This window comes from Zychaea mexicana (assembly GCF_025766255.1).
Source record: "Zychaea mexicana strain RSA 1403 chromosome Unknown BDB00scaffold_40, whole genome shotgun sequence".
In the NCBI taxonomy this organism is placed as follows: Eukaryota; Fungi; Mucoromycota; class Mucoromycetes; order Mucorales; family Lichtheimiaceae; genus Zychaea; species Zychaea mexicana.
In genome coordinates, this window is record NW_026516703.1 from 98672 (window position 1) to 119721 (window position 21050).

Here is a 21050-nt window from a genome sequence, read left to right on the forward strand (position 1 = left end):
GAAAAGTTTGGCGAATGGATTGCAAAAAAGAAGAAGCGGACGATAGCAAGTGTTGTGCTAGACATTTTCTTGGTGCTCAGCCCGACTTTCGAGATCAAAAGACAGCCCTTTGTGAAGCTGTGGAGAACGCGGGTCACATTTTTGAGCTATATCCAAAATTCCATTGCGAGTGCATTTGGATCGAACGATATTGGGGCCAAGCAAAGTACCATGCACGAATCAATTGTGATTACAGTTTTAAAGCTTTGAAAGAAAACTTACCAAAGTTCCTGGATACTGTTTCGCCCCCAGACGAAGTACCTACACTAATTAGACGATTTTATGGAAGGGTGTGGCGTTTTATAGATGCTTATTCCCAAGAACTACCAACTCCCGAAGCTATCACTCTTGTGGAAAGATATACTTCCCGAACTTACAGCTCACACCGTCGTGACGATTTCCCTACTATTATTTGAATATTACCAAATAAAGAAGCGGCATTTGAAATCTCAAAATTGAAACATTGGCGGTTATAGATGAAATACACCATACGGCAAAAGGAAACTCATCATATGTATGTATATGTGCGTGTGTGCGTAGGAAGTAGTGTTATTATCCTCGCTATCACGTCGTGGCTTAATATATATGTGTGTATTAAGATCTACAATATTTGCTAGATAAATGGAGTTTTGTTTTACTCTTTGGTAGATAACCGTTCCAACTCCTTTGCAATAGATGCATTGTAGCGTCCCTTTAAAATCTCTTCGTCTCCCCATCCGCTAAACCCCTTGTCCGTACTGTTTTCATCGTCACTGTCGGTCTCGTCGCTAAAGTTATCCAGCGAGCAAGAGGACATGCTGGATGAATCGACCTCTGCAGCATTATTATTATTACTACTGCTAGTGCCACCAGCATTTCCTCTAGCATCACTGTCGTAGTCATCGTCGCAAAACATGCCAAATACTTCATCATGTAAAGCATCTGAGGAAGGAGAATGTTTGTATTTTCGTGAGCTTCCTGAGCTTGCGGTCGGCGACGTTGGACTTCCACCACCCGTCGTGTTATTGGTGCTTGTGCTGCTGGGAGAAGCGATACTCGTCATCATCATGGATCGTGACATGCCTGTACCTGAAGGTCGACGTGACACTGAAGAGTTTGAACGTCCCGGTGTTGAAGATGCACTTCGCCTGCCATTGCGATTGTTGGATTCCACTACAGCAAATGATTTTTGTCGTTGACGCCGATTCCAGTGAAGACAGTTGGATAACGAGTTAAACCAATCAGTTGCTTGATCTTCCTTACAAACCTTTTATATATTAAAGCCATTTAATTAGATATGTTTTGCCTGCTTCATCAAGCAACCCCACCCCATTATTGCTATAGCACACCAGCAAAAAGATATGTATTATTTGAACTTACAGTAGGGAATGGGTATTTGGATGCTGTCACCTTGATATGATCACCCTCTATAAAGAACACAACACATGATGAGCTGGAATCACAGTACAATAGAGAGCAGAGAAAAAGTACATGTTGTATTTGTACGCTTACGTTTGAGCTCGACACGACCACGACCATCAAAACTTGCCCATGCGGTATTACGAGAATTATAGGGAACACAGATCCGGAGTTCCATAGAATCAGGAACCAGCGTTGGTCGGAAGGAGAGTGTGTGTGGACAGATTGGTGTGATAAGTAATGCGTGAATAGCAGGATGCGTAAGTGAGCCTCCAGCTGAAAGCTAATAATGATCATTGTTATTTTACATTAGGAACGGGCATTATTTGAGGTCACAGAAAGCGCGATGCTTGATCGACTATAAGTACTTACTGAATAAGCTGTGCTGCCGGTAGGTGTTGAGATGGCCAATCCATCTGCTTGAACGGTTGTAAGGTGTTTGTCATCACCAAAAAGCTCAAGCAAGCTGACATATGGACTTGGGCCGCGATCCACTACTAGATCGTTGATCACTTGATACTTCTCCACTGGTACCGTTGTAAAACAAGGGATTTGCCGTTGCTCCATCATATCATCGTCATCCCCCCAATCCATTTCGTTGCCACCGCCTCCGCCGCCACCATTAACTGCCCCTGATTCGTCCTCGTCATCCAGATCTTCGCCGTCTACTTCGCCAAACTTTTTGCGTCGACTCTTTTTGGTTTCTCTGCACCAACCACCGACTGTGATCTTGCCTGTGACGGGATTGCGCTTGACGTTACGAAGTTGTATTGTTCTAGCTTGCTCAGGTGTTTTACAATCCGGATGCGGCACGCGACGATATACAGTGCAAGTCAATCGGCCGCGCAAGTTGATTCGTACGCCATGTTGCATTGCATGAGTCAAGTATTTGTCGTAGTTTTCGAATTCGAATGGAGTTAAGAAACCAAGTGATCCCAGGTGAAAAGGGATGACAGGCGGTACATAAGCTTGGAACAGCCAGGATGTAAACAGAACCTACATAAATATGGGTGTGTAAGTAAAAGCCGTCTTCGGGGATCATCTCCTGGTTCCTTTTTCATGCAATCCATATATCAGCATTTACCGTGCCATCCCCTCCGAGCTAAAACCACAAGGAAGAAAGAATGATCGATTAGCTTTATCTTTCTCTCTCTCGGAAGCAAACGGGATCAAAGCAAGATTTCTTACCGTGACAATGAAATCAAAGAGTTTGGGTTGCAGTGCGCATAGTTCAGGATTCCAAAACCGTAATTTATCTTGATACTCGGGATAACGCTGCATTATCTTATTGTATCGGAACCCTCGAGCATTCTTGATCTTCTCATCCACATATCTATCATCGATTGATCATCATCGTATATGTATGAGCACCAAATATCTGATCCTTCGGCATTTGCATCTTATATATACGGGGAAGGGTTAGAAAGAAGTTTATCTCCTTACACGGTCAGCCCACTCGGTTGTCCATAACGAGGCGTTTTAATTAACCATAGAGCTAGTTCGCGCGTCATACCAATAAGCGACAGATCGCCTGGCTTTGTGAGAATCATTACTGACTTTGGATTATCCCACTTGATCCGCGTACGTCCTGTTTAAGCAATTTCAGCAAAGTTGAAAAGGGACAGGGGCATAACAGCGTGTCAGTTGTCATTACGTTTGAGGCCATTGCTGCTGTCAATTGTGCTTCCCACTTTTTATTCGGTGTTTGTGCATTACCAATCTTTTTGGAGACTTCTCGTACGGCGCCGGCAGTATCTGATAAACGTTCGGACGTCTGTGCTCCTGAAGGTGCAGTGGTAGTAGCAGCAGACGTTTTGCATGGGTCTTGTTGCTGTGAATGCTGTGACGAAGTATGATGCTGCTGTTGCTGCGACAACGGGTTCGGTGACACATTCGGTACTGAACCTGGCCCGCGTTGGTGTACCACTGGTGGCAATTCTGCAGGGATTTGCGTTTCGTTGTTCGACATATTTATTTCTTTCGTATAGTTGATTAGAAATAGAAATAGAGAGTGTGTGAAGGTTATGGAAGAAGAAAGGACGCTTTAAATAAAGGCTTGAATTGAGGATATAGAAGACGTAATCGATGAACAAGTTAGGAAGGTAAACGTGTACAGAATGGGGAAAAAAATAAAAAAAAGAAGATACAGTGTCTAATATGTGTGGGTCATTAACACATCTGATGTCGCTCGCAGTAGTGGCGACGACGCCGAGTACGTTTTTTTTTTTGAGCGTAACAAAAAAAGGGCTGTGTAACCTTATTTCCATTTGACGAAGCAAGAGCGGTTCGGTAAGCCGATCGTTCAAGCTTAAAAAATATATCATTCCCTCCTTTTCTCCGAGCTGCTCGTACTGATACGAAATGCTTTTTCTGCGCTCACTCACACTCATTTTCTTTACAGAAAACATGTAGATGGCAATCGTACACCAGTCCATCATAGAGGAAAAGAATATGCACTGCTACACGTGGTCGAAATGATGTGAACACACGATATAGTAGGTATTAGCCATGTAATGGGTCAAGATACCGATTTCTCCCATAAGAAAGTTACATTGTTCCATAAAAAGCATAAAACCTTTATGCACATACGCCCCCATGAGGTAAAGCTCTTTTTATATCTTGGGATGTCGCTATGAGTGCACCAGAAGATGTGGCTGCGGTAAAGGCGTTGTCAGCAATAATGCAGATATCATTGAAGTTAATGCAATCTCAGTACCCAAAGTATAGCTTGCTTGCAGATTACTGCCTGTACCAATAATCGCTGTAAGTACAGTACGTTACTGATGCAATAACCGTCATCCATGCTCGTGCGGCTGCTAAGATATTATATAAGTACATATCAGGTGGACACCGTCGACAGATATGGCAGAGTTCATATTGGGCATTATGAACCTTGGCTTGATCAATGCATAAACGAACTTCGAGCATCATTTTGTCTTCCTTTTACGCACGCACCAGAAATTCATCAACATGCGACACATCTGTGTAGTTCAGAGGATTGGTCATCCTAACGATTACCGGGTTCCACTTTGCAAAGATTATCTTTTACAAGAAAGAAGAAAATGCGACATACCTGATGTCCAACAGCGAGCCTCCCTAAAAATCCGTCGCTTTAATGATATTCTCACAGTCCTTCTTGGCTTCAACTGCATCTCTATCTTCCGTCAATTCGTAGTCTGCAAACCAACAGCAACCCCCAGTGACCAAGAGTTATTGCTCCAGCACTGCTACCTCTTTCTTATCCACATCCTTAATATAACAAAACTGGGCATTGTCAAACAGCATGTCAACCTCCCCCCCTACCCATCTTCATCATCACAACAAAAGGTCTACATAGCTTATCGTCCACCAGTACAAATCACTCGCAGCCGCTTATTTACCACCGGATCCTCACAGCAATCAAACACCTCGTCAATTTAAAAATGGTCTGCCACCTAAACGAAAAATACATGCATGCAAAAAAATGCAAGGAAACGACCTGTAGAGGAGGATAGAGACGGAGCCATGAATTTGTACGCTTATATGGATAGCCTAGTGCATCAACAACACATTTTTGTAAACTCGCTTCAGAACTCTCTAAAACATCAAGTCGTTGTATGTCATGTTGCACCTGAGCCCTTTACAATAGTTACACTTCAATACAAAGTTCAGAGTTCAAAAAAAATGTCTCCCGCGTCATGCGACCGCGTCATATCAGCAGTATAAATAAGTGCTGCACAAAGCAGCAGATGTCCCATTCATATGGGAGCTTGATATTAACCGGCAGCGAGCAGACTCATCCCTTTTACCAAAACATCTGCGCTGAGGCTAAAGCCATTGGTTAGGTCATGATAATAAGCAGCTTGGAATACTCTGATGGCTGGATTACCAAGTTTGAGAAGCGCCAGTTACAAGTCAAGACATATGCACAGTGAAGCAGGATCAGCAACATAGACACTGGAGACGTGCAGCAACGGATCGCCGATATCGAGGAAAAGATCAAGCAGAATGGAACCTCGAACGTATTTAACTTCACCGAGACGGGTATTCTTTATGCCCAGGTTCCACGCAGAACGATATCAAAAGCTCCGCTCTTTGGTATGAAGGAAGACAAAATGCGGACCATCAATTGCCTTAACGTGTAACGCTGATGGCTCTTTCAAGCACAAGCTTTCTTTCCTTGGTTATGCAGCCAAACCTCATTGTTGCGAAACAGGTATGTATGTAGTTATACATCAGTAAAACAAAGCATTTATCAATAATAGCATAGCATAATTCTAGGGACCGATTGCTTAGATACACGCTTTCCGTGACGCTGGGGACTTATAAAAAGCTAGATTATCCAGATAAGCGTATCCGCGCTCAAAAGAGCTATAAGGACCTTTTGTCCTGATCGACACCATCGCTCACTTTGCACTTTTACAATGTTTTAAAGAAACAGAATACTCTGATAGTATGTCTGTTTGTTAATGTGTGTCTTTTATTCGACCACTTTAATATACATATCATAAACAAGATGAATGTATCGTGTAACAGCTAGGACAATCGGGACCTAGTCCCAGTAAAACATCAAGCACGAGTATGAAAATCCAAGATGGTAGTTTATTGTTTATAAAAGCCTTCAGAAGACTTTGAAGGCTTTTCCACAGCTTTTGAAGATTTTAAAGGGCATCTATATTTATTTTTTGACGACGTGGAAGCATTAAGTATCAAGCGCCTACATTATCAAGGAATAATCAATCACTTCTGATTTCACAATGAGGAACATGTTAGCCCACACTACCCCACACCCCATCCACTACTCGGCACACACACTTACTTGCGACACGGATTTAGTTAGCCCCGCGTTCGCCAGCATGGCGGCCCAGTACACATCAACTTTTCGCTGTCCAGCCAAACGTAACACTTGTCGAAAGGTGCGGTTCCTGCTACTACAAGAAAAAGAGAAAACCACGCAAGCGCAATTTTTGTCTAACTAGCATATCATCCCACTCCATCCACCCTCCTCGTTTTCCTTGATACCTGCTCTATTCGTTGATAAGTCCACCAGACAACAGCCCTCGCAGATGACGACGCGCCGCTACTCGGGACCGCGTCATCGTTCAACAAGAAGAGGGTGTAAAAAAAGTGAATGTAATTAATAAAGATCGCAGAGAGAGTTCCTAACTGAGAGGCAAGCCCTTCCCCAGCGTCCACAAACCCACTTGGGAGTACACAACTACGCGAGTGACTCAAACAGCAGAAGGTTCCCTTGATGGTGTAAGAATGCCCCAGGAGCAGCCAGCCACGGTCAGAGATGCAGGACTAGCCACGCTTGGAGCTCTTGGAAAATAGATAAAAAGAAAGGTTTCGCGGCCACTGGTCGCCGGACAAGTAGGGATTCGTCCTCTCTTACTCTGAATACTCGTAGAGGGCATATACTTGGAGCCGGGTACGGTTTAGGACCACTAGGCATGCTCATATCAGCCCGCCATGCACAGCGGATCCAAAGGCGGCCAACCCTCAAACCCGCACACTCGCTGCACACTTTGGGCAGTCTGCTGACATGAGATGCCTAAAAGAAAAAGTAAAAGGGAGAGAAGAAGTGATCCCAAGCAACATCGCGTGCCTGCATTTATGAAGAGAGAACGAAAAATAATAATTATTAAGAACACATTATCAGAATTTACCAGTCATTAAGATTGAAGAGAAAACAACCATTCAAAAGTGTTCAGCATCTCTTACCTAACGTTTTTTAACGTTGATCAGGGGCAGTTTGAGTCGTACCCCAGACTTTCGGAAGGCTCTTGTGTGAAGCAAAGCTCAGTGGCAATGTTTCGAGCAAACCGGGCTTCTTTTGCAAAGAAAGCCAATTGTAAATGCTTGAAAATGAAAGTAAATGCCACAATAATTAACTTTTGTTTCTATTTCAAAAGTGCAAACAAGTAATAAAGTTACAAAATCTCTTTATATATACTTGTTGTCGTTTCACGGGCTACAATGTTGATTGCTGTCCTGTACACTTTGTGAGATGTAAATTTGGTGCAGAGCAAACACAGGAAAATACGCGCTAAAAAAAAGTCGCCACAGATATGCAGCCCCGCTGTGACGTCATCTAATCTCTTATGATATTGCTACTGTGCACCTTTAATCAAAAGAGCTATAGAAAAAGAAGTTTTCGAACTTAAAGAAGTTGCCTGTCATTGTCTTGGGTGCTGTTTTCAAGCAGTGTATGAATGTTTCACAACTGCAAGGCAGCTCCGCTTACTTTTGTGGCAGATATAGTACCTGAACTGCCGCCACAGAAATCAGCGACTACAATAGAAGCAAGGAAAAAAGGATCTACAGGTGTTTTGTGCCTGAAAGTTGATATACTAACCCAAATCGACGCTACGCTTTTGAATACGCTTTTGAATACGCTTTTTAGAAATGGATACGCTTTGGGATACGCTTTTTTTGACGCGGATACGCTTTTGAATACGCCTTGAAATGGATATAAAATACAGGAGTTGCATAAGCGCTAGTTCTAACATCAAGTAGAAGCAAACACCTGACGCAAAAGGAACAGTATAAAGAACCTTTTCCCCTGTCTCAATTCATTTTAACATGTTCCTTCAATCTGTTTTGAGCATATATATCCGCCAAGACCGTTGTCTTTGTCAGTAAAGTCTTACAAGAACACAACTTATGAAAGTATAGTATATCTCATCCATTTCTTGCTTGGTAGAATAATTTTATTGTTGAGCCACACTGAGTCATTGCTATCCAGTATAGATGAATGCTCAGGGCTATATATATTGATACAGTATGTGAGCTCATAAATTGTACCGTTATTTCGACGAGAAAATGAGCTGCGAATCACATATTGTTCGGCTGTACATCTCAGCGCAAGCTCCTTTATCGCCTTCTTCCACTACTTTTCCAGTGCTCAATTTCCGCATTATACTCTTATTTTGGCTATCGTATAGGTTGCGAATAGCTGCTAGATCCACAGGCAGCGATGTTTTCGTTGTTGGGCTGCTTGTTCTATGGCATCCAATCCGGCAGCAATGGTATTTGTGTTCGCAACTGAGCTAATGGGTGGCTTTAAAAGCTGTTTTTTTATGAGGAACAATCATTTCAAACTACATACTGACAACAAGGGGTCCATCAAAAACCTGATCGTCCATATGAAAACATATGGTATTGATATTGATTTACGTGTGATTGATTTTATAGACCAAAAGGCTTTTATTGCTCTTGTTAATTAATTGTTGGGAGATATGTGATAATACAATATAGCAATGATATTTTACTTAATCTGGAGGTTGTGATAATTGTGTTAGAAAGAGTTAAAAGGATATTCACACATAAATATAAGAACTATGATTTCGTGATACTATGGATTTAATTTGGCTACCTCGGAATAACAGAATGATTCACTGGTACATCATTGTCATTGCTGATTTTACTAAATCGTCGATCTATCTATATATCCAGTTGCACAAAAATTCAATCAAGCTTCACTTTCAGTGGTGCATCTGCGTCATCGACCAGAACCAAAAGACTACGGCCGGTCAAAACTAACTAAAGGGGTCACAATAACAATTGCGACAAGACTACGAAACGTTGTTCCTAAAAGATGTTGTATATAGAGGACTGACTCTGTTACGCAGCAGACAAGAAAACGATACATGATTAAGTGTCTTATCAAATACAGAATACACCATGTCATTTGGTTGGCAAAAATGGAATATATTAGTTTCGTAATGTACTGTATGGCACTGCTGCAACGAAAGATTATATCGTAGAAAGAGATTTGCGGTTTGCACTTCTTCGTATGTACCCCGCCTATATTAGCGCCCTTCAAATGTCCCAAGTCAACTGAAAAAGAGATGCGTGTAAGTGTATTCGTGTCGAGTACAGCATATTTGTGAAAATCACGAGAAGAAAATAATCGATTCATTTCATACGCTGATTGAGTGTAAATAGTTCATCTTTCTTTGATTTTCGCATGAAATATCAACAGCCCTCACATCCACCTCCAATTCCAAAGCGTCCGAACCTGGCAGCAACCGACGACGCCGGCATTGAAATAACTAATGTCAAAGATGGGGAAATAGTACATCAGGTAACTGCTGCTAGTGTAACGGCTATCCATGCCGTTTGGTATTTGTTATTAAGCTGTTATACTCTTCCTGAAGAGGTCGCTTTTATAAAGAAAGATAACGAAAACTCACGCGTATTTCTAACCCTCTAAAATATGTAGCGATTTCTTCTTGTCAATGGTCGTGCAGGTTTACGCAATGCCCAATTCCAAGCACCCATCACAGTTGCGTGCAATGACTTTCCGACCACTTCATGGCCTTGTGTGAATTCACATTTCAAGGCTTTAGTCCATTTGTTACCTGGACCCAATACGATTACGCTCATATTTCAACAGACAGCTGTAATTCACTTACGCATCCAATATATGCCACTATTGCAAAACCCGCCTTTGTTTCTCTGTATTTTCATGGCTCAAGACTCACCAGGCACATTTGATGTACCTCCCGAAAAGCGCCATGAGAATACTTTGGCGGTGGCAGTGGAAAAACTGAGAATGGCAGGCTACATGTGGCAAGCCTTTTGTGCTGAGCAAATGTATCGCAACGGTATGGGTCGACGCACATTTCGTCTAGACGAATCGTGGTTACCTGATACTGTTTCCACCCATGAACAAGCTACGCGACAAACAGCTCAGGTTCACATTATTCGATCCAAACATACATTGAAGGAGATTCGCGACATACGCCGAGCGCAACAGAGTCCGAATCGAGACGATAGCGTACCGAGCTTGTTTTCGTATTTCCTCGATGACCTTTCCAACCATCCTCGGTTCGGAAAACAGCCATGCGTTGTTGCCGGCTTGATCCTCGATGCACATTGGGATACAAGCAAACAAACTGTATTGGCACACGCTGCTTTGGGTGGTGGCGGAGGCAATCGGTCGTTGGGTATTTTTGGATCTCATCTGACGCACGCATGGCCCCGGAACATTGAAGAGATTGTACCGTGCATGATGGATACGACGCCGACGGATACTCGCTATGTGGCAAACGATGCCAACGAATCCGGCCAGTGGTGGCGTGCATTGAATATCGGTATGGGTGCTATGGTAAGTTTCAAAATCAAGCACGACTTTTCTGAATGTTCGAGAAAGGATCTACAGTGTGTAGCTATAGAGCTAAAGGTTTTACATAGTTGCATGAAGTGGGCCACGCATACACATTATCACATACTGCCTCAGGCATAATGAGTCGTGGGTATAATAATTGGAATCGGACATTTGCTGCTAAAGAGCCGGGACGAGCACCCATCCCACCCGAAGACGAGGCAGGGTCACATTGGTAAGTTATCAATCTTTTGAAGAAGGAACAAAGAAAGGAAAAAAGAGAAGCGCTAACGCAACAGGGACCATCATTACACACAATCGAATTAAATGGCAGGCACCGGGTCGATATTGTACGACTACGATTCCTCCCCGCCTTCCGCCTGCCTTCCGATGGTCCCGTCGGCAAACCTCACCCCATGGGTCCATCCTTCATTCCGCTCGACCAAGAGCAAATCGAACTGTCAGCGCCTGCTGGACTCTCTATGGTTGAGCTCATTGTGAACGGGCGCTATCGCACACATTTCGAGTACGTTGATGCTGATGGCCCGGTGCAGCAGCTACTGCTATCACTGCAGCAACTCAAGCAACAATGCAATTGCAAACCTAACGAGTGCCTCCGTCTGGAAGCAACCACAAAGAATCAGCAAACGGAAGTGATTGACGACGTAGACCGCTTTCTGCGTGAGCACACTGTGCAGCTGCCAGGGATCCAAGGAGTGGTTGTCAAAAGCGACGGGTTGGGCCACCGGGGGCTTGGCGGGACAGAATCAATGGCGGTGTTTCATCACGGCTATTCACATCCGCAGAAACAGCTCATTTGTGTGCGAGTGCATCATGGAACGTTTCTGGATGGGCTTGTGTTTCGTTGGTCGGACGGCTCTGAAACCCTAATAGGCAAGCGCGGTGGGGGCAGCACCGAGTTTTACATGCAGTCTGGAGAATTTGTGTCAGGCTTTGTCGTGCGCAGTGGGGCCTGGGTTGATGGGTTGCAAATCAAGACCACCACTGGACGGTCAAGTCCATGGTTTGGAGGGCAAGGAGGAGGCATGCATGTGCTGGAGGCGCCGCAAGGGTATGTCATTGTGGGCATGTATGCTTCTGCCGCAGCGTGGATGGACCAGTTGGGTATCTTCTATCAGAAATGCTCAGCATGATGCAAAATGGAATCCATGGAAAATCGGAAGTGTGTGGTCCGATGGTCGCCGTAATCTTCTATTTAAACGCTCTTGTACTAGTTTTTTTCAGTTCTTTTACCTTTCTTCTGGCTACTTAATTTTTTATTTTTACAATGACATTCACTTATGGTTATGAAATGGGTAATTACCTTTTACTTATGAAAGTAAAATTTCAGTGTTTCTCTTTGGTAACTAGAGGCTAAACCTATTCTTTGTACATTGTAAAAAAAGAAACGATGCCCGGCCGAGTGGTAGCGCCACCTCTGCTGCACGATAAGCTTTCCCTCACCAGCTCGGGCAACACTTCGCGCTTTGTCTTTTACGGCACCCGTAAGGAAATTCTTGATTGGATGCGTCAACGTCCAAACCTCGTCATTGAATACCATCTGTTTGCCGATGGCCGTCCTGTGGCATTACAACACCAAACGGAAATTGTTATCGATTTGCAGTATCTTCACGACTCGGAGCAAACCTATGTAAATTATGTCAAGTCATTCTTTGTAAGTGACTATGCCTCTGAGCGTGTCAAGGTGGAGATTCGGCCCAAGTTGGATAGCAAGGATCAAGATGTCATGACCATGTACAGACTTGTCTCAAGAAGCGGGGTAAAACTTGGCGAAGTGGTGGATGATTTGGACCACTACTGGCATTTGCCTGCGCGCACGTATTATCAGCAAGCAGTGGACATGTACAATGACATCCCGGGACCACACCATGTATTGAGTGCACAAGGCCCTTCATCCATCCGTGTGGGAACGGAATCCTCTGTACAGACAGAGCCACCAAAGCCAACGTACACAGGCGATAGTAGTCAGGACGACGGTGAAAAGGTGACCATAGCTTCGGCTCCATCTGCTGCAGCTGCCCATTAAGCACACACAAGTTATGCAGCCCAAATCAACAACATATTCCCATCTGTATTCTCTTCTGTACATAATTCTCTGGTCTTATTAAAACTTCTTTATTATGCTTGTAATTGATTAAAAAGGATATTTTTTTACTACTATTGAGAGAGGGAGAAAATACTTGGGGAAAAGATGTGAGAGAGAGAGGATAAAGAGAGATACTACTATTATAGCCAAGCATAAATTGAAGTGGCCAGAATGAGATAAGCGGATGATTCTCCAAGAGTTGAAGCGGCGCCACTGGCCGAGCTTCCTTCACCATCTTTACCGTTTTGACCAGAGTCACTGACTGGCACTGCAGTATCTTTGTACTGGCAATCCGACGACGTACACAGACACGAGTTTCCAATAGGATCCCACCATTGGGTACTATAAAAACGACCAATTATCAGATTTCCTTTCGCCTTATCTCGTCTTTATTAGCAGCAGCAAACTTACTCGCAGTTATCCGGCAATGGATAACGATACCCGGCCGTTCCGTTCTGAACTGATGGATCTGGCGTCGGATTATCTAGCGTGGGTGCAGTGCTTGGACAATTAAAACATGTCTTGAACGTGGTTGTTCCAAAGTTACAAACAGTGGTCAACTCTTCATCGATTTGACCATTGCCATTATCGTCAAGCCCGTTACATATTTCCTTGGCGATAACAGGCTGTTGGCATTTTAAAAAGGACTGATTCTTCAACTCTGAAGCTTTGACCGGATTCTTCATCCATTGCAGTAGTTGTTGATTAGTGACAAACCACACATCTGGCCTGTCGGCTATTGACTTGATAAATGCAATCAGACCATCCAGTTTCGGTTTTGGATCCGGCAGACCGGGATATCCGGTCAAATGGGCTTTACAGAAAAGTTAAAAGTGTGTTAGAGTACACAACAGCAATAATATGTACATTTGTCCATGTGCAAGGACATACTTGGGTGGATGTAGATGCCAAATGGCTGACGGCCACCGTTATAATGCTTGTCAAATGCATCTGTGCTCCATTTTGTGACGTCCTGAGGTGACCCGGCCATATAGACATCCATGAGTTGGGGGATGCCTGTGGCGTCAGGCACTGCATACATCGGAATTTCCCATAATCCAGGGATTTGCGTATCGCATACGCCCGTCCAACAGTTGTTGGCCATACCATGATCCAGTGTATACGGCCAGTACGCATCATCAGGTATCGCACTTGCACTCGAATCGTATGTAAACCCTTGTTTTTTCAATACAGTCAGTGTTGTGCCTGTAAAGTTCAGGAACGGTGCTCGGAATCCTTGGATTTTGCCATTGGGCACTCCGCCATATGTATTTAGCATTGTGCGACAACTCGTTATTTCATCTATTAACATAACCAGACACACCATTTTTTATGGTTTAGCTCGGTGCTGTTCTTTCTTGTGGCGGTACATATAGTAGCAGCATAGATGATGATCTAGTGCACTAGGTGGAAGTGGTGGTAAACTATATGTCGACAAAGTGACAAAGCACCGGCAGGGAGGAACAAAAAGGGGGCGATTGTGTGGGGAGTAGTGAAGTGGGGCTGATAAAGGAAAAAGAATCTTACTTTCTGATGGATCCCCAACATGGTTGAACGTATGGCTGTTGTACGTAATATGTAAAAGAAGTTGAAGGGAGAAAGAAATAATTGTATACTGTCAGTTAGGGAGACGTTTTTTTTCTTTTCTTAGAGAAAGAAGTATGTTGGCAAGCACACCCGAAAAAAAAGCTACGATGATCTCCTTACTCTGCTATCTCATGACCGGCAGAATACCATTGCTGGACAAGTGAAAAGTCGGTATATTGCATCGACGTAAACCTAGATCGTGAAAAAGTTGTTATGCATGAGATATATAGGAAATTTTCTCAAGCTGCTTGCATTGTTTGGCCTACTAAAAAACATACCATGTTCCTCTGGCAGGACATCCGTTAGGATTCCTAGATTGCAGCAATTGAAAACGCCACTCGTTATTACACGTAGCTGCTTATAATGAGCAGTTTTATATACATCATAAACAGCTACATACGTTACGTTTAGCAAATCATACGCTGTTTGAATGAGCGTAGGCTGGATCGAGTCATCAAACGTAACAGTGACAAATTGACTATGATGAATACGAACACTTATTAGCATGTAGAACAAATCCTTTGACTTGATCTAGTGCGGTTAGTTGCAAAGTAGTAACATTACGGAGTATCTTGTGGTGAGAAATTGTTCGGTGGGTTTTTGGATGCACAAAGACAGTTGTGGGCAATCTGACAAGTTGCCGGGTCGCAATTATACGGCTTGCTATTGGTATTTCCAGTGGGAGTGACAGAGGCACCTTCTTGCGCAACTACTACGGATGAGTCCTTGAGCAAGAAGAGGATTAACGCGAGCGTGATCTCGCTCGTAAATAAATGATGTGGCGAAAAACGCATTCTTCTTTTTTTTTGTTGCTAGCTTCTTAGTAAGTATGTAGTGCTGAGAGGAAAAGATGAGAAAGAAAGTAACATGTTGCCACGATTAAAGTAAAGCTTTTATTTTATTCAGGGGAAGGAAGCACGGGGTTGCTGTTGGGAGAAAGCTCTTTCTTTTCGCGCGGCAATAACTGTTTCCTCAGAGCCAGATGATGTTGGTTCCTTTCCCTTTTCTCTCCTCCCCTCTTGTCGGGATATCCTTCTTTCTTAAGCCTCCTATCACAGAAAGTGTGTTTATCGTTCCTGCATGATACTGAGCCTTTTATTGAGTGGCCTCTAGACTCCCATATTAGCGTTGCCACCAACACTCTTTTTTTCTCGTTCTTTAATGAAATGATATAACGAGTTACCAAGGGCCGATAGTCACTCCATACAAGCTATTTAATGATATCAAGAAACATGTAGACAACGCGTACAACGGTAGTAAAACCTAGATGGGGCAATACCAGTCAGCAACAGCCAAGTTGCTTGTATATCTTCTTGCTTCTTTCCACCAAGCTATGGGTCATCCGGTATTTAGAAAATGATAACTTTGTTGGTAGGCTCTGAATAGCCATACAAGCTACAAAAAAAATTCAAAAGCCTCTTATAAGATGCATGTCTGATATTTCGGCGAGATGCGTAAGTAGTAGTAGTAGTAGTAGTGCGTGAGTACCTTACAAAGCCAGTAGGCAGGTTACTGCTGTTATTATGTTGACCATTGCACTACGTGTATATCTCAATAAGCTGCCATCAATATCATTTCTATATAATGAGTATGCTTTGTTGTTCAGTAACAACCTATCGTAGAATGCGAGACTGAAAGCCATCAGTAGGAAATGGTCCAACCAAGTGGTAGACGATATCAAAGGCTTAGTCCATAGTGTGCATGTAAAGAGAAATCAGTGCTTTTTTATTCGTATAACGCTCATTTTGATCTTATGTATACGGAGTACATACATGTGAAGGTTTATACATGATTGCAAAGAAAAGTTAAAAGGCTGGAAGGCGGAAGAATGGGGGTGGAGATATATTAAGAGAAAGCATGAATGAACGGGAATGATGATGATACAGGATATGATGTGCTGATGAAAAGGGGGGCAAGAAGCTTTTATACAAATGTGTATACGGTAAGAAAAGAAAGAAAAGTATTCTGAATAGTGGCTTAAATCTACTCTATTTAAATGCTGAGATCCTGAAGCGGCTCGGTGAGTTCGACAAAGCTGATCGGCAGGGACGTGGTGTTGGATCCTCCAATGCCTGATTCTGTACCAATACGTGTAACAGCTGCAGTAGCATGGCCATTGCGCGTGAACTTCTTGGCTGCTGCCTCGGATGACTTGCGCCGTCGAAGATGCGTCTCACTGAGCATGTTTTGTCTCTTGAGTGCCCGTTCAAAAAACAAATCCGGACTGGTACATGTGCCTAGAGCGCGCCGCATTTGGGTGTTGATAATCGCCAGACCGATTTGATAAGATGCGTTCATCCAACCAAATCCTTCGCGTGGCACAAACTGGAAATCTGTACCCACATTTCCATACTCGACTTCAACCTTGTGCGTCAATCCAACCACATCTAATAATATTAACAACAATGAAGAATAAAGCAGCATATATTTTTATGCATAAGCAAAACATTTACAAAATAATGACGCACGTGACCCCACAGTGTCTAACGTTTCATATGTAAACATTCGTTGGATGATCCCCGCAGGTTGATACTTACCAAATTTTTCAGGTACCACTCCGTTAAAATCATTAAATGATTTAGTAATTCTATTAAAAGGAACACAGTATTATTGTGTAAGTGGTTTTTCAGCTTGAATTAACATAGCTCTGCACTCGTCCAAAAGACTTACGTGTACAGCCATCGATAGGCAAGACGAGAAGCAACCTCCTGCATCCCGTAGTTGTTGAACGCACGCCAAGCCATGATTTGATGCGGTGCCCAACCATAAGGGAAATCCCATTGTCGGTTGGGTCGATCGAGAGTGATGGCGCCTCGCGAATCTTCTGTACCCGATACCAAGCCTCCCAACACCTCAAATTTCTGCAACGAGTTCGTAGTCATCTTCTCGGCCTGCTCCTTACTGGCACAGCCCGCCCACATGGTCCAAAATGCTGTGACTGATTCATACTTTGTCTGCTTCTCCTTGACCGTATCATAGTCATAATACAAGCTCTTCTCCTCGTTCCACATGTACTTGTCGATCCGCTGCTGCCGTAACCGCGCGCGCTCTTCCCACTCCTCAGCACATTGCTTGTTTCCATCAAAATCCTTTAGGTCACCATCCAAAATATTGCGAATGGCATGGGCGATGTCAACTTCGTACTTGTACAAGAGCGTGTTAAGGTCCACTGTCGCCAAGTTGGCGCACACTTTCTCAAAACGATAGGTAGTGTCATGGCCCGACTCTCGCACAGCACGGTCGTGCAAAAAGTATTCATCAAGCTCCGGCTCCTTGATATCACCAGTGTTGTATTTCTGCATATAATCAACGATGGACATGTTCAATTTTTGTGCGTACGGCTCAATGACGTGGTCGAAATGGGACGCTTCTGTCTCTGGCGGGATACCCACGCCGTCTGGTCTGAATCGCGACAGTTGGGTCTTGGGGTCAAGTCGAGGTGCAGCCATCCACACGGTATGATATTCCTTGATGGCCGCTTTCAAGACGTGCCGCAACCATGCCTTGTTGTCGAGGTTCGACTCGCGCTCATACACACGAAGCGCCATGTCGGTCAAAAAGGGTGGCTGCGAGCGCGACAAGTAATAGGAGCGGTTGGCGTTGAGGATCTTGCCGTAATGCTGGATTTGGTAGACAAAGTTGTCAACCATGTCGTGGGCCAAATCAACACGGTCGTCAATAAGCAAACCGAGCGTTTCGAAATACGAGTCCCAGCCGTACATTTCGTTGAAGCGACCACCGGGAACCACAAAGGGCACGCCGACGAGGGTGTTGTTCTTTTGTCGCATGGCCAGGGCGAGAATGCCAGGTCGGTCATTGATGCTCTTGACGTATTCAGGCGTGATGTCCTGCGGCAGCCGCTGCACGTCGAGTTTCAAATGCTTGCGCGTCTCAGCCACATGCTTGTAGTATTCATAAACCGCATCCTCGCCGTGCGGAATGTAGATGCGCGGGTTGTGGTTGGCAGAACGGTTCTTGGTATCCGCACAAATCAGCTCCAGGCCGTCGGCATCAATGCGCCGCGTAAGGCCTTGCCAGAAGTTGTGTCGGATCATTCTTGAGAGACGGTCCACCGGGTTTTCGTTCAGTCGTGCTTCATCCAACACAATGTGCTTCCGACCGTAGTCTTTGGCCAATGCAAGTTCCTGCAGGAGGTTGGAGAGCATGTATGTGCCGCGAATATCAATCTTGCGATACCCGCCAGAATCAGCGGTGCCAACAGAGAACGATTTCGGCCCGAGATCATTAACTGTAATCTGGTAATCGCCATCGGTATCTTCCTGCTCCATCAAGATGCGCAATGTTTCTTGTACATCAATGAGGAACTTTTGTGCTTTGCTTTTATCGTCTACGGATGAAAAGATGGTTTATATGATAGTTTGAAAATTCAGATGCTGTTGCTGATATAGCAAAAAAAAGTATGTACCATGGGAAGCTCGTCGCTTGCGTGGTGGAACAGGAGAATCGCTGTATCGCTGGCCCTATTACGACACATATAAGTTTAGCAAAACATAAAGCATGGCACGACAAAGAGTAGTAAAGACGTACGGTATAAGTCTTGAGTCGTCCGATCACCCCGCCGGCATTTAGTCCGGTTGTGTAATAAGTGCTGGACGGAGCATGGGCATCAACAGTCTCGTAGTCGGATGCTACGTGTATGGTGGACTGCATGGTGGAAGAAAGATAAGATTTTGCAGGATGAGGAGTTATTGGAAGAAGGCTATGATGAAGGCTACAAAGAAGGAGAAGAGACTAGGCAAGAGAGGGCGATTAGACAAAGCAGCGTCCTTTTTTTATAACGAAAGAAAAAGTGAGCAATTTAGTAAACTTTTTAGACCAGATTCCATTGGTTCCACCTCTCCTCTATGCTCTCTTCCCTCCACCCCCAACATCGTTTGCGAGCAAGCCCTGTGCTACCCCCATGGCATTGATTTTCCACTCATCCATCGGCCGCAATGCATCGGACACATTAGCTTCTTGATACTATGTCTTCCTCTGAGACAACACATCGTCGCGTTACCAGCAAGTAACCATAGAACTCACCATGTTGTCTGGAGCATGTAAGATACAGATCGGTCACATCCTAAAAATGGACTAGTCAAGATTATGCCCCCTACACCTCGCTACAAATGTTCTTTACAGCGTCATTCTGCGCATTCTGTAGGTCCAGAATACGGTCTTCCCCTCCCCCAAAGAGAGATCATGGTGTAATATGCGCAAACAAGAGAGGAGTTTCTTTGTTGTCTTTGCTTATAACAAAATAGCTTTGGGCGGTTGGGGAGGCTGGTGCAGATGTGTGATATGTAGCAATGTCGGTCTGCTACTGTTTGCGGAACGACGACGAGAACGAAACAGGATATTTTATTTTTGTTGTTTTGCAGTTCCGAGGAACCAAAAGAATGAACCCTGTAGCGTTTGCCAATGCCATCCACCCCCTAAGCTAATCTTTCCGCGGGACGGGCCATGTGCGTACGTACAACGTTGCTATTGTTATTGTTGCTTGGTTGCTGTTGTTGCTATTCTATCTTTTGTATTTATATCTAGTATCATTGCTTGATGTATCTGTTATCATTGCTGATGCTGATTGGAATGGACAATCTCAAAGGGGCGTCGAGATGATCTCGGCCAATGCCATACTTGGCAACTTTCTAAAACTTGTATCAATCAACAACAATCAAACCTTATCCCTCCTTTCCCCACCCCAACCCACCCCCAAGAAGAATCGCTACTCTTCTACTATCCATCTGCCACTAATACTCCAACATATGCGTACATCATGTATCATACAGTAGCAACCAACCCCGCGGAAAAAAACAAATGCGCACAATTATCTGCAGATCATGGGTAACCTGTTTGGTTTATCGATAGACACACATATCCTTTTTACTATGATCATGTTGTTGATGATGATGCTGCTGCTGCTCTTCTGTTAGTTAATGAGATTTCTGGGGGAGATCATCATCAATCATGCTGATTAAAATATTTCTGCAAGACACCTCAACGTCATCAATAACACATTTATTCATATTCAGCTGTCAGCAGGCGTGCATTTGGTGATCATGCTGTGACCTTGTAGCATACTCACACACACACTGTGTCGGAGAGAACGAGAAAGAATCACTGATATGTGCAAAGACTGGCTTGTTGACAAACACTGCATTCACGCTATATATCACATACTCAGATGCAGTTATGTTTTGATGATTAGGTGGACAAGTTTGACATTGTCTAAAAAGCTTGATTTCATCGTGTCTATTAAAATGGTTGGGTCACCTTGTTCAACTGCAAACGTTAATAGCTGAATGTGGTGCTTTTTTAAACTCAATGGTCCTGCCATTGCTGCAACAAAAAAAAAGGCCATTACGTAGAAACGATTATGCCAGGGCACCATCTATGACCAGGAACCTGTCGTAATTACTACGGGTATGCCATAATGAGTAAGCCCATGTGTGGCTTTTGTTCTTATGAATTGTCAACCACTTTATACGCAACAAATGGTAAATATAGCAGTACTGCACAGCGGCAAGCACTGACGTAATGATCTCATCAAGGTTTACCGTACTTAAAGAGTACAAACTTAGTTCTTCGCAGCACTCGGTGTATATTTTACATGATAGAACAGTTCTATGTGACTTGCTCCTTATACTTTTACCTACATAGAAAGCTTGACAAGTCCTCTTCAACTGGTGCAACATAGGCAAAAAGTGGAAGTGGGACAAGACCTGCAAGCCGGCTGGACAGTGGGCGCATCCACGTACTACATTTTGACAATATATCAGTCTGAATACTTCTTTTATAACAATATCACAATACAGTATTATACCAAGT

General features: G+C 43.8%; 6 protein-coding genes across 6 annotated transcripts; 3 read left to right on the plus strand and 3 right to left on the minus strand.

Moving 5' to 3' along the window:
* Positions 1–530: 530 nt before the first annotated feature.
* On the minus strand, positions 531–3662 carry BDB00DRAFT_929264 (ATP-NAD kinase-like domain-containing protein). The gene is made up of 8 exons (XM_053128959.1): positions 3154–3662; positions 2881–3025; positions 2626–2770; positions 2522–2539; positions 1810–2433; positions 1531–1720; positions 1399–1445; positions 531–1285 (listed from the first exon to the last, which is right to left on the minus strand). The coding sequence occupies exons 1-8, from the start codon at positions 3404–3406 to the stop codon at positions 674–676; spliced, it is 2034 nt and encodes a 677-aa protein (XP_052979287.1). The 5' UTR covers positions 3407–3662; the 3' UTR covers positions 531–673.
* A 5607-nt stretch (positions 3663–9269) lies between these two features.
* On the plus strand, positions 9270–11791 carry BDB00DRAFT_824979 (putative peptidase family-domain-containing protein). Its single transcript, XM_053123645.1, has 4 exons — positions 9270–9505; positions 9644–10531; positions 10618–10763; positions 10863–11791. The coding sequence occupies exons 1-4, from the start codon at positions 9389–9391 to the stop codon at positions 11680–11682; spliced, it is 1971 nt and encodes a 656-aa protein (XP_052979288.1). The 5' UTR covers positions 9270–9388; the 3' UTR covers positions 11683–11791.
* BDB00DRAFT_824980 (uncharacterized protein) lies at positions 11792–12695 on the plus strand. The gene has a single exon (XM_053123646.1). It carries the CDS (start codon positions 11940–11942, stop codon positions 12573–12575), a length of 636 nt encoding a protein of 211 aa, XP_052979289.1. The 5' UTR covers positions 11792–11939; the 3' UTR covers positions 12576–12695.
* Positions 12696–12775: 80 nt separating this feature from the next.
* Positions 12776–15016, minus strand: BDB00DRAFT_764357 (uncharacterized protein; the record flags this gene model as incomplete). Its single annotated transcript, XM_053119453.1, has 7 exons — positions 12776–12977; positions 13047–13449; positions 13527–13937; positions 14163–14197; positions 14343–14414; positions 14623–14700; positions 14787–15016. The coding sequence occupies 7 exons, from the start codon at positions 15014–15016 to the stop codon at positions 12776–12778; spliced, it is 1431 nt and encodes a 476-aa protein (XP_052979290.1).
* A 903-nt stretch (positions 15017–15919) lies between these two features.
* BDB00DRAFT_824984 (trehalase-domain-containing protein) lies at positions 15920–19007 on the minus strand. Its single transcript, XM_053123647.1, has 5 exons — positions 18771–19007; positions 18649–18703; positions 16893–18570; positions 16760–16809; positions 15920–16609 (listed from the first exon to the last, which is right to left on the minus strand). The coding sequence occupies exons 1-5, from the start codon at positions 18891–18893 to the stop codon at positions 16215–16217; spliced, it is 2301 nt and encodes a 766-aa protein (XP_052979291.1). The 5' UTR covers positions 18894–19007; the 3' UTR covers positions 15920–16214.
* BDB00DRAFT_824986 (uncharacterized protein) lies at positions 19008–19958 on the plus strand. Its single transcript, XM_053123648.1, has one exon. The coding sequence runs from the start codon at positions 19435–19437 to the stop codon at positions 19777–19779; it is 345 nt and encodes a 114-aa protein (XP_052979292.1). The 5' UTR covers positions 19008–19434; the 3' UTR covers positions 19780–19958.
* Positions 19959–21050: the final 1092 nt, after the last annotated feature.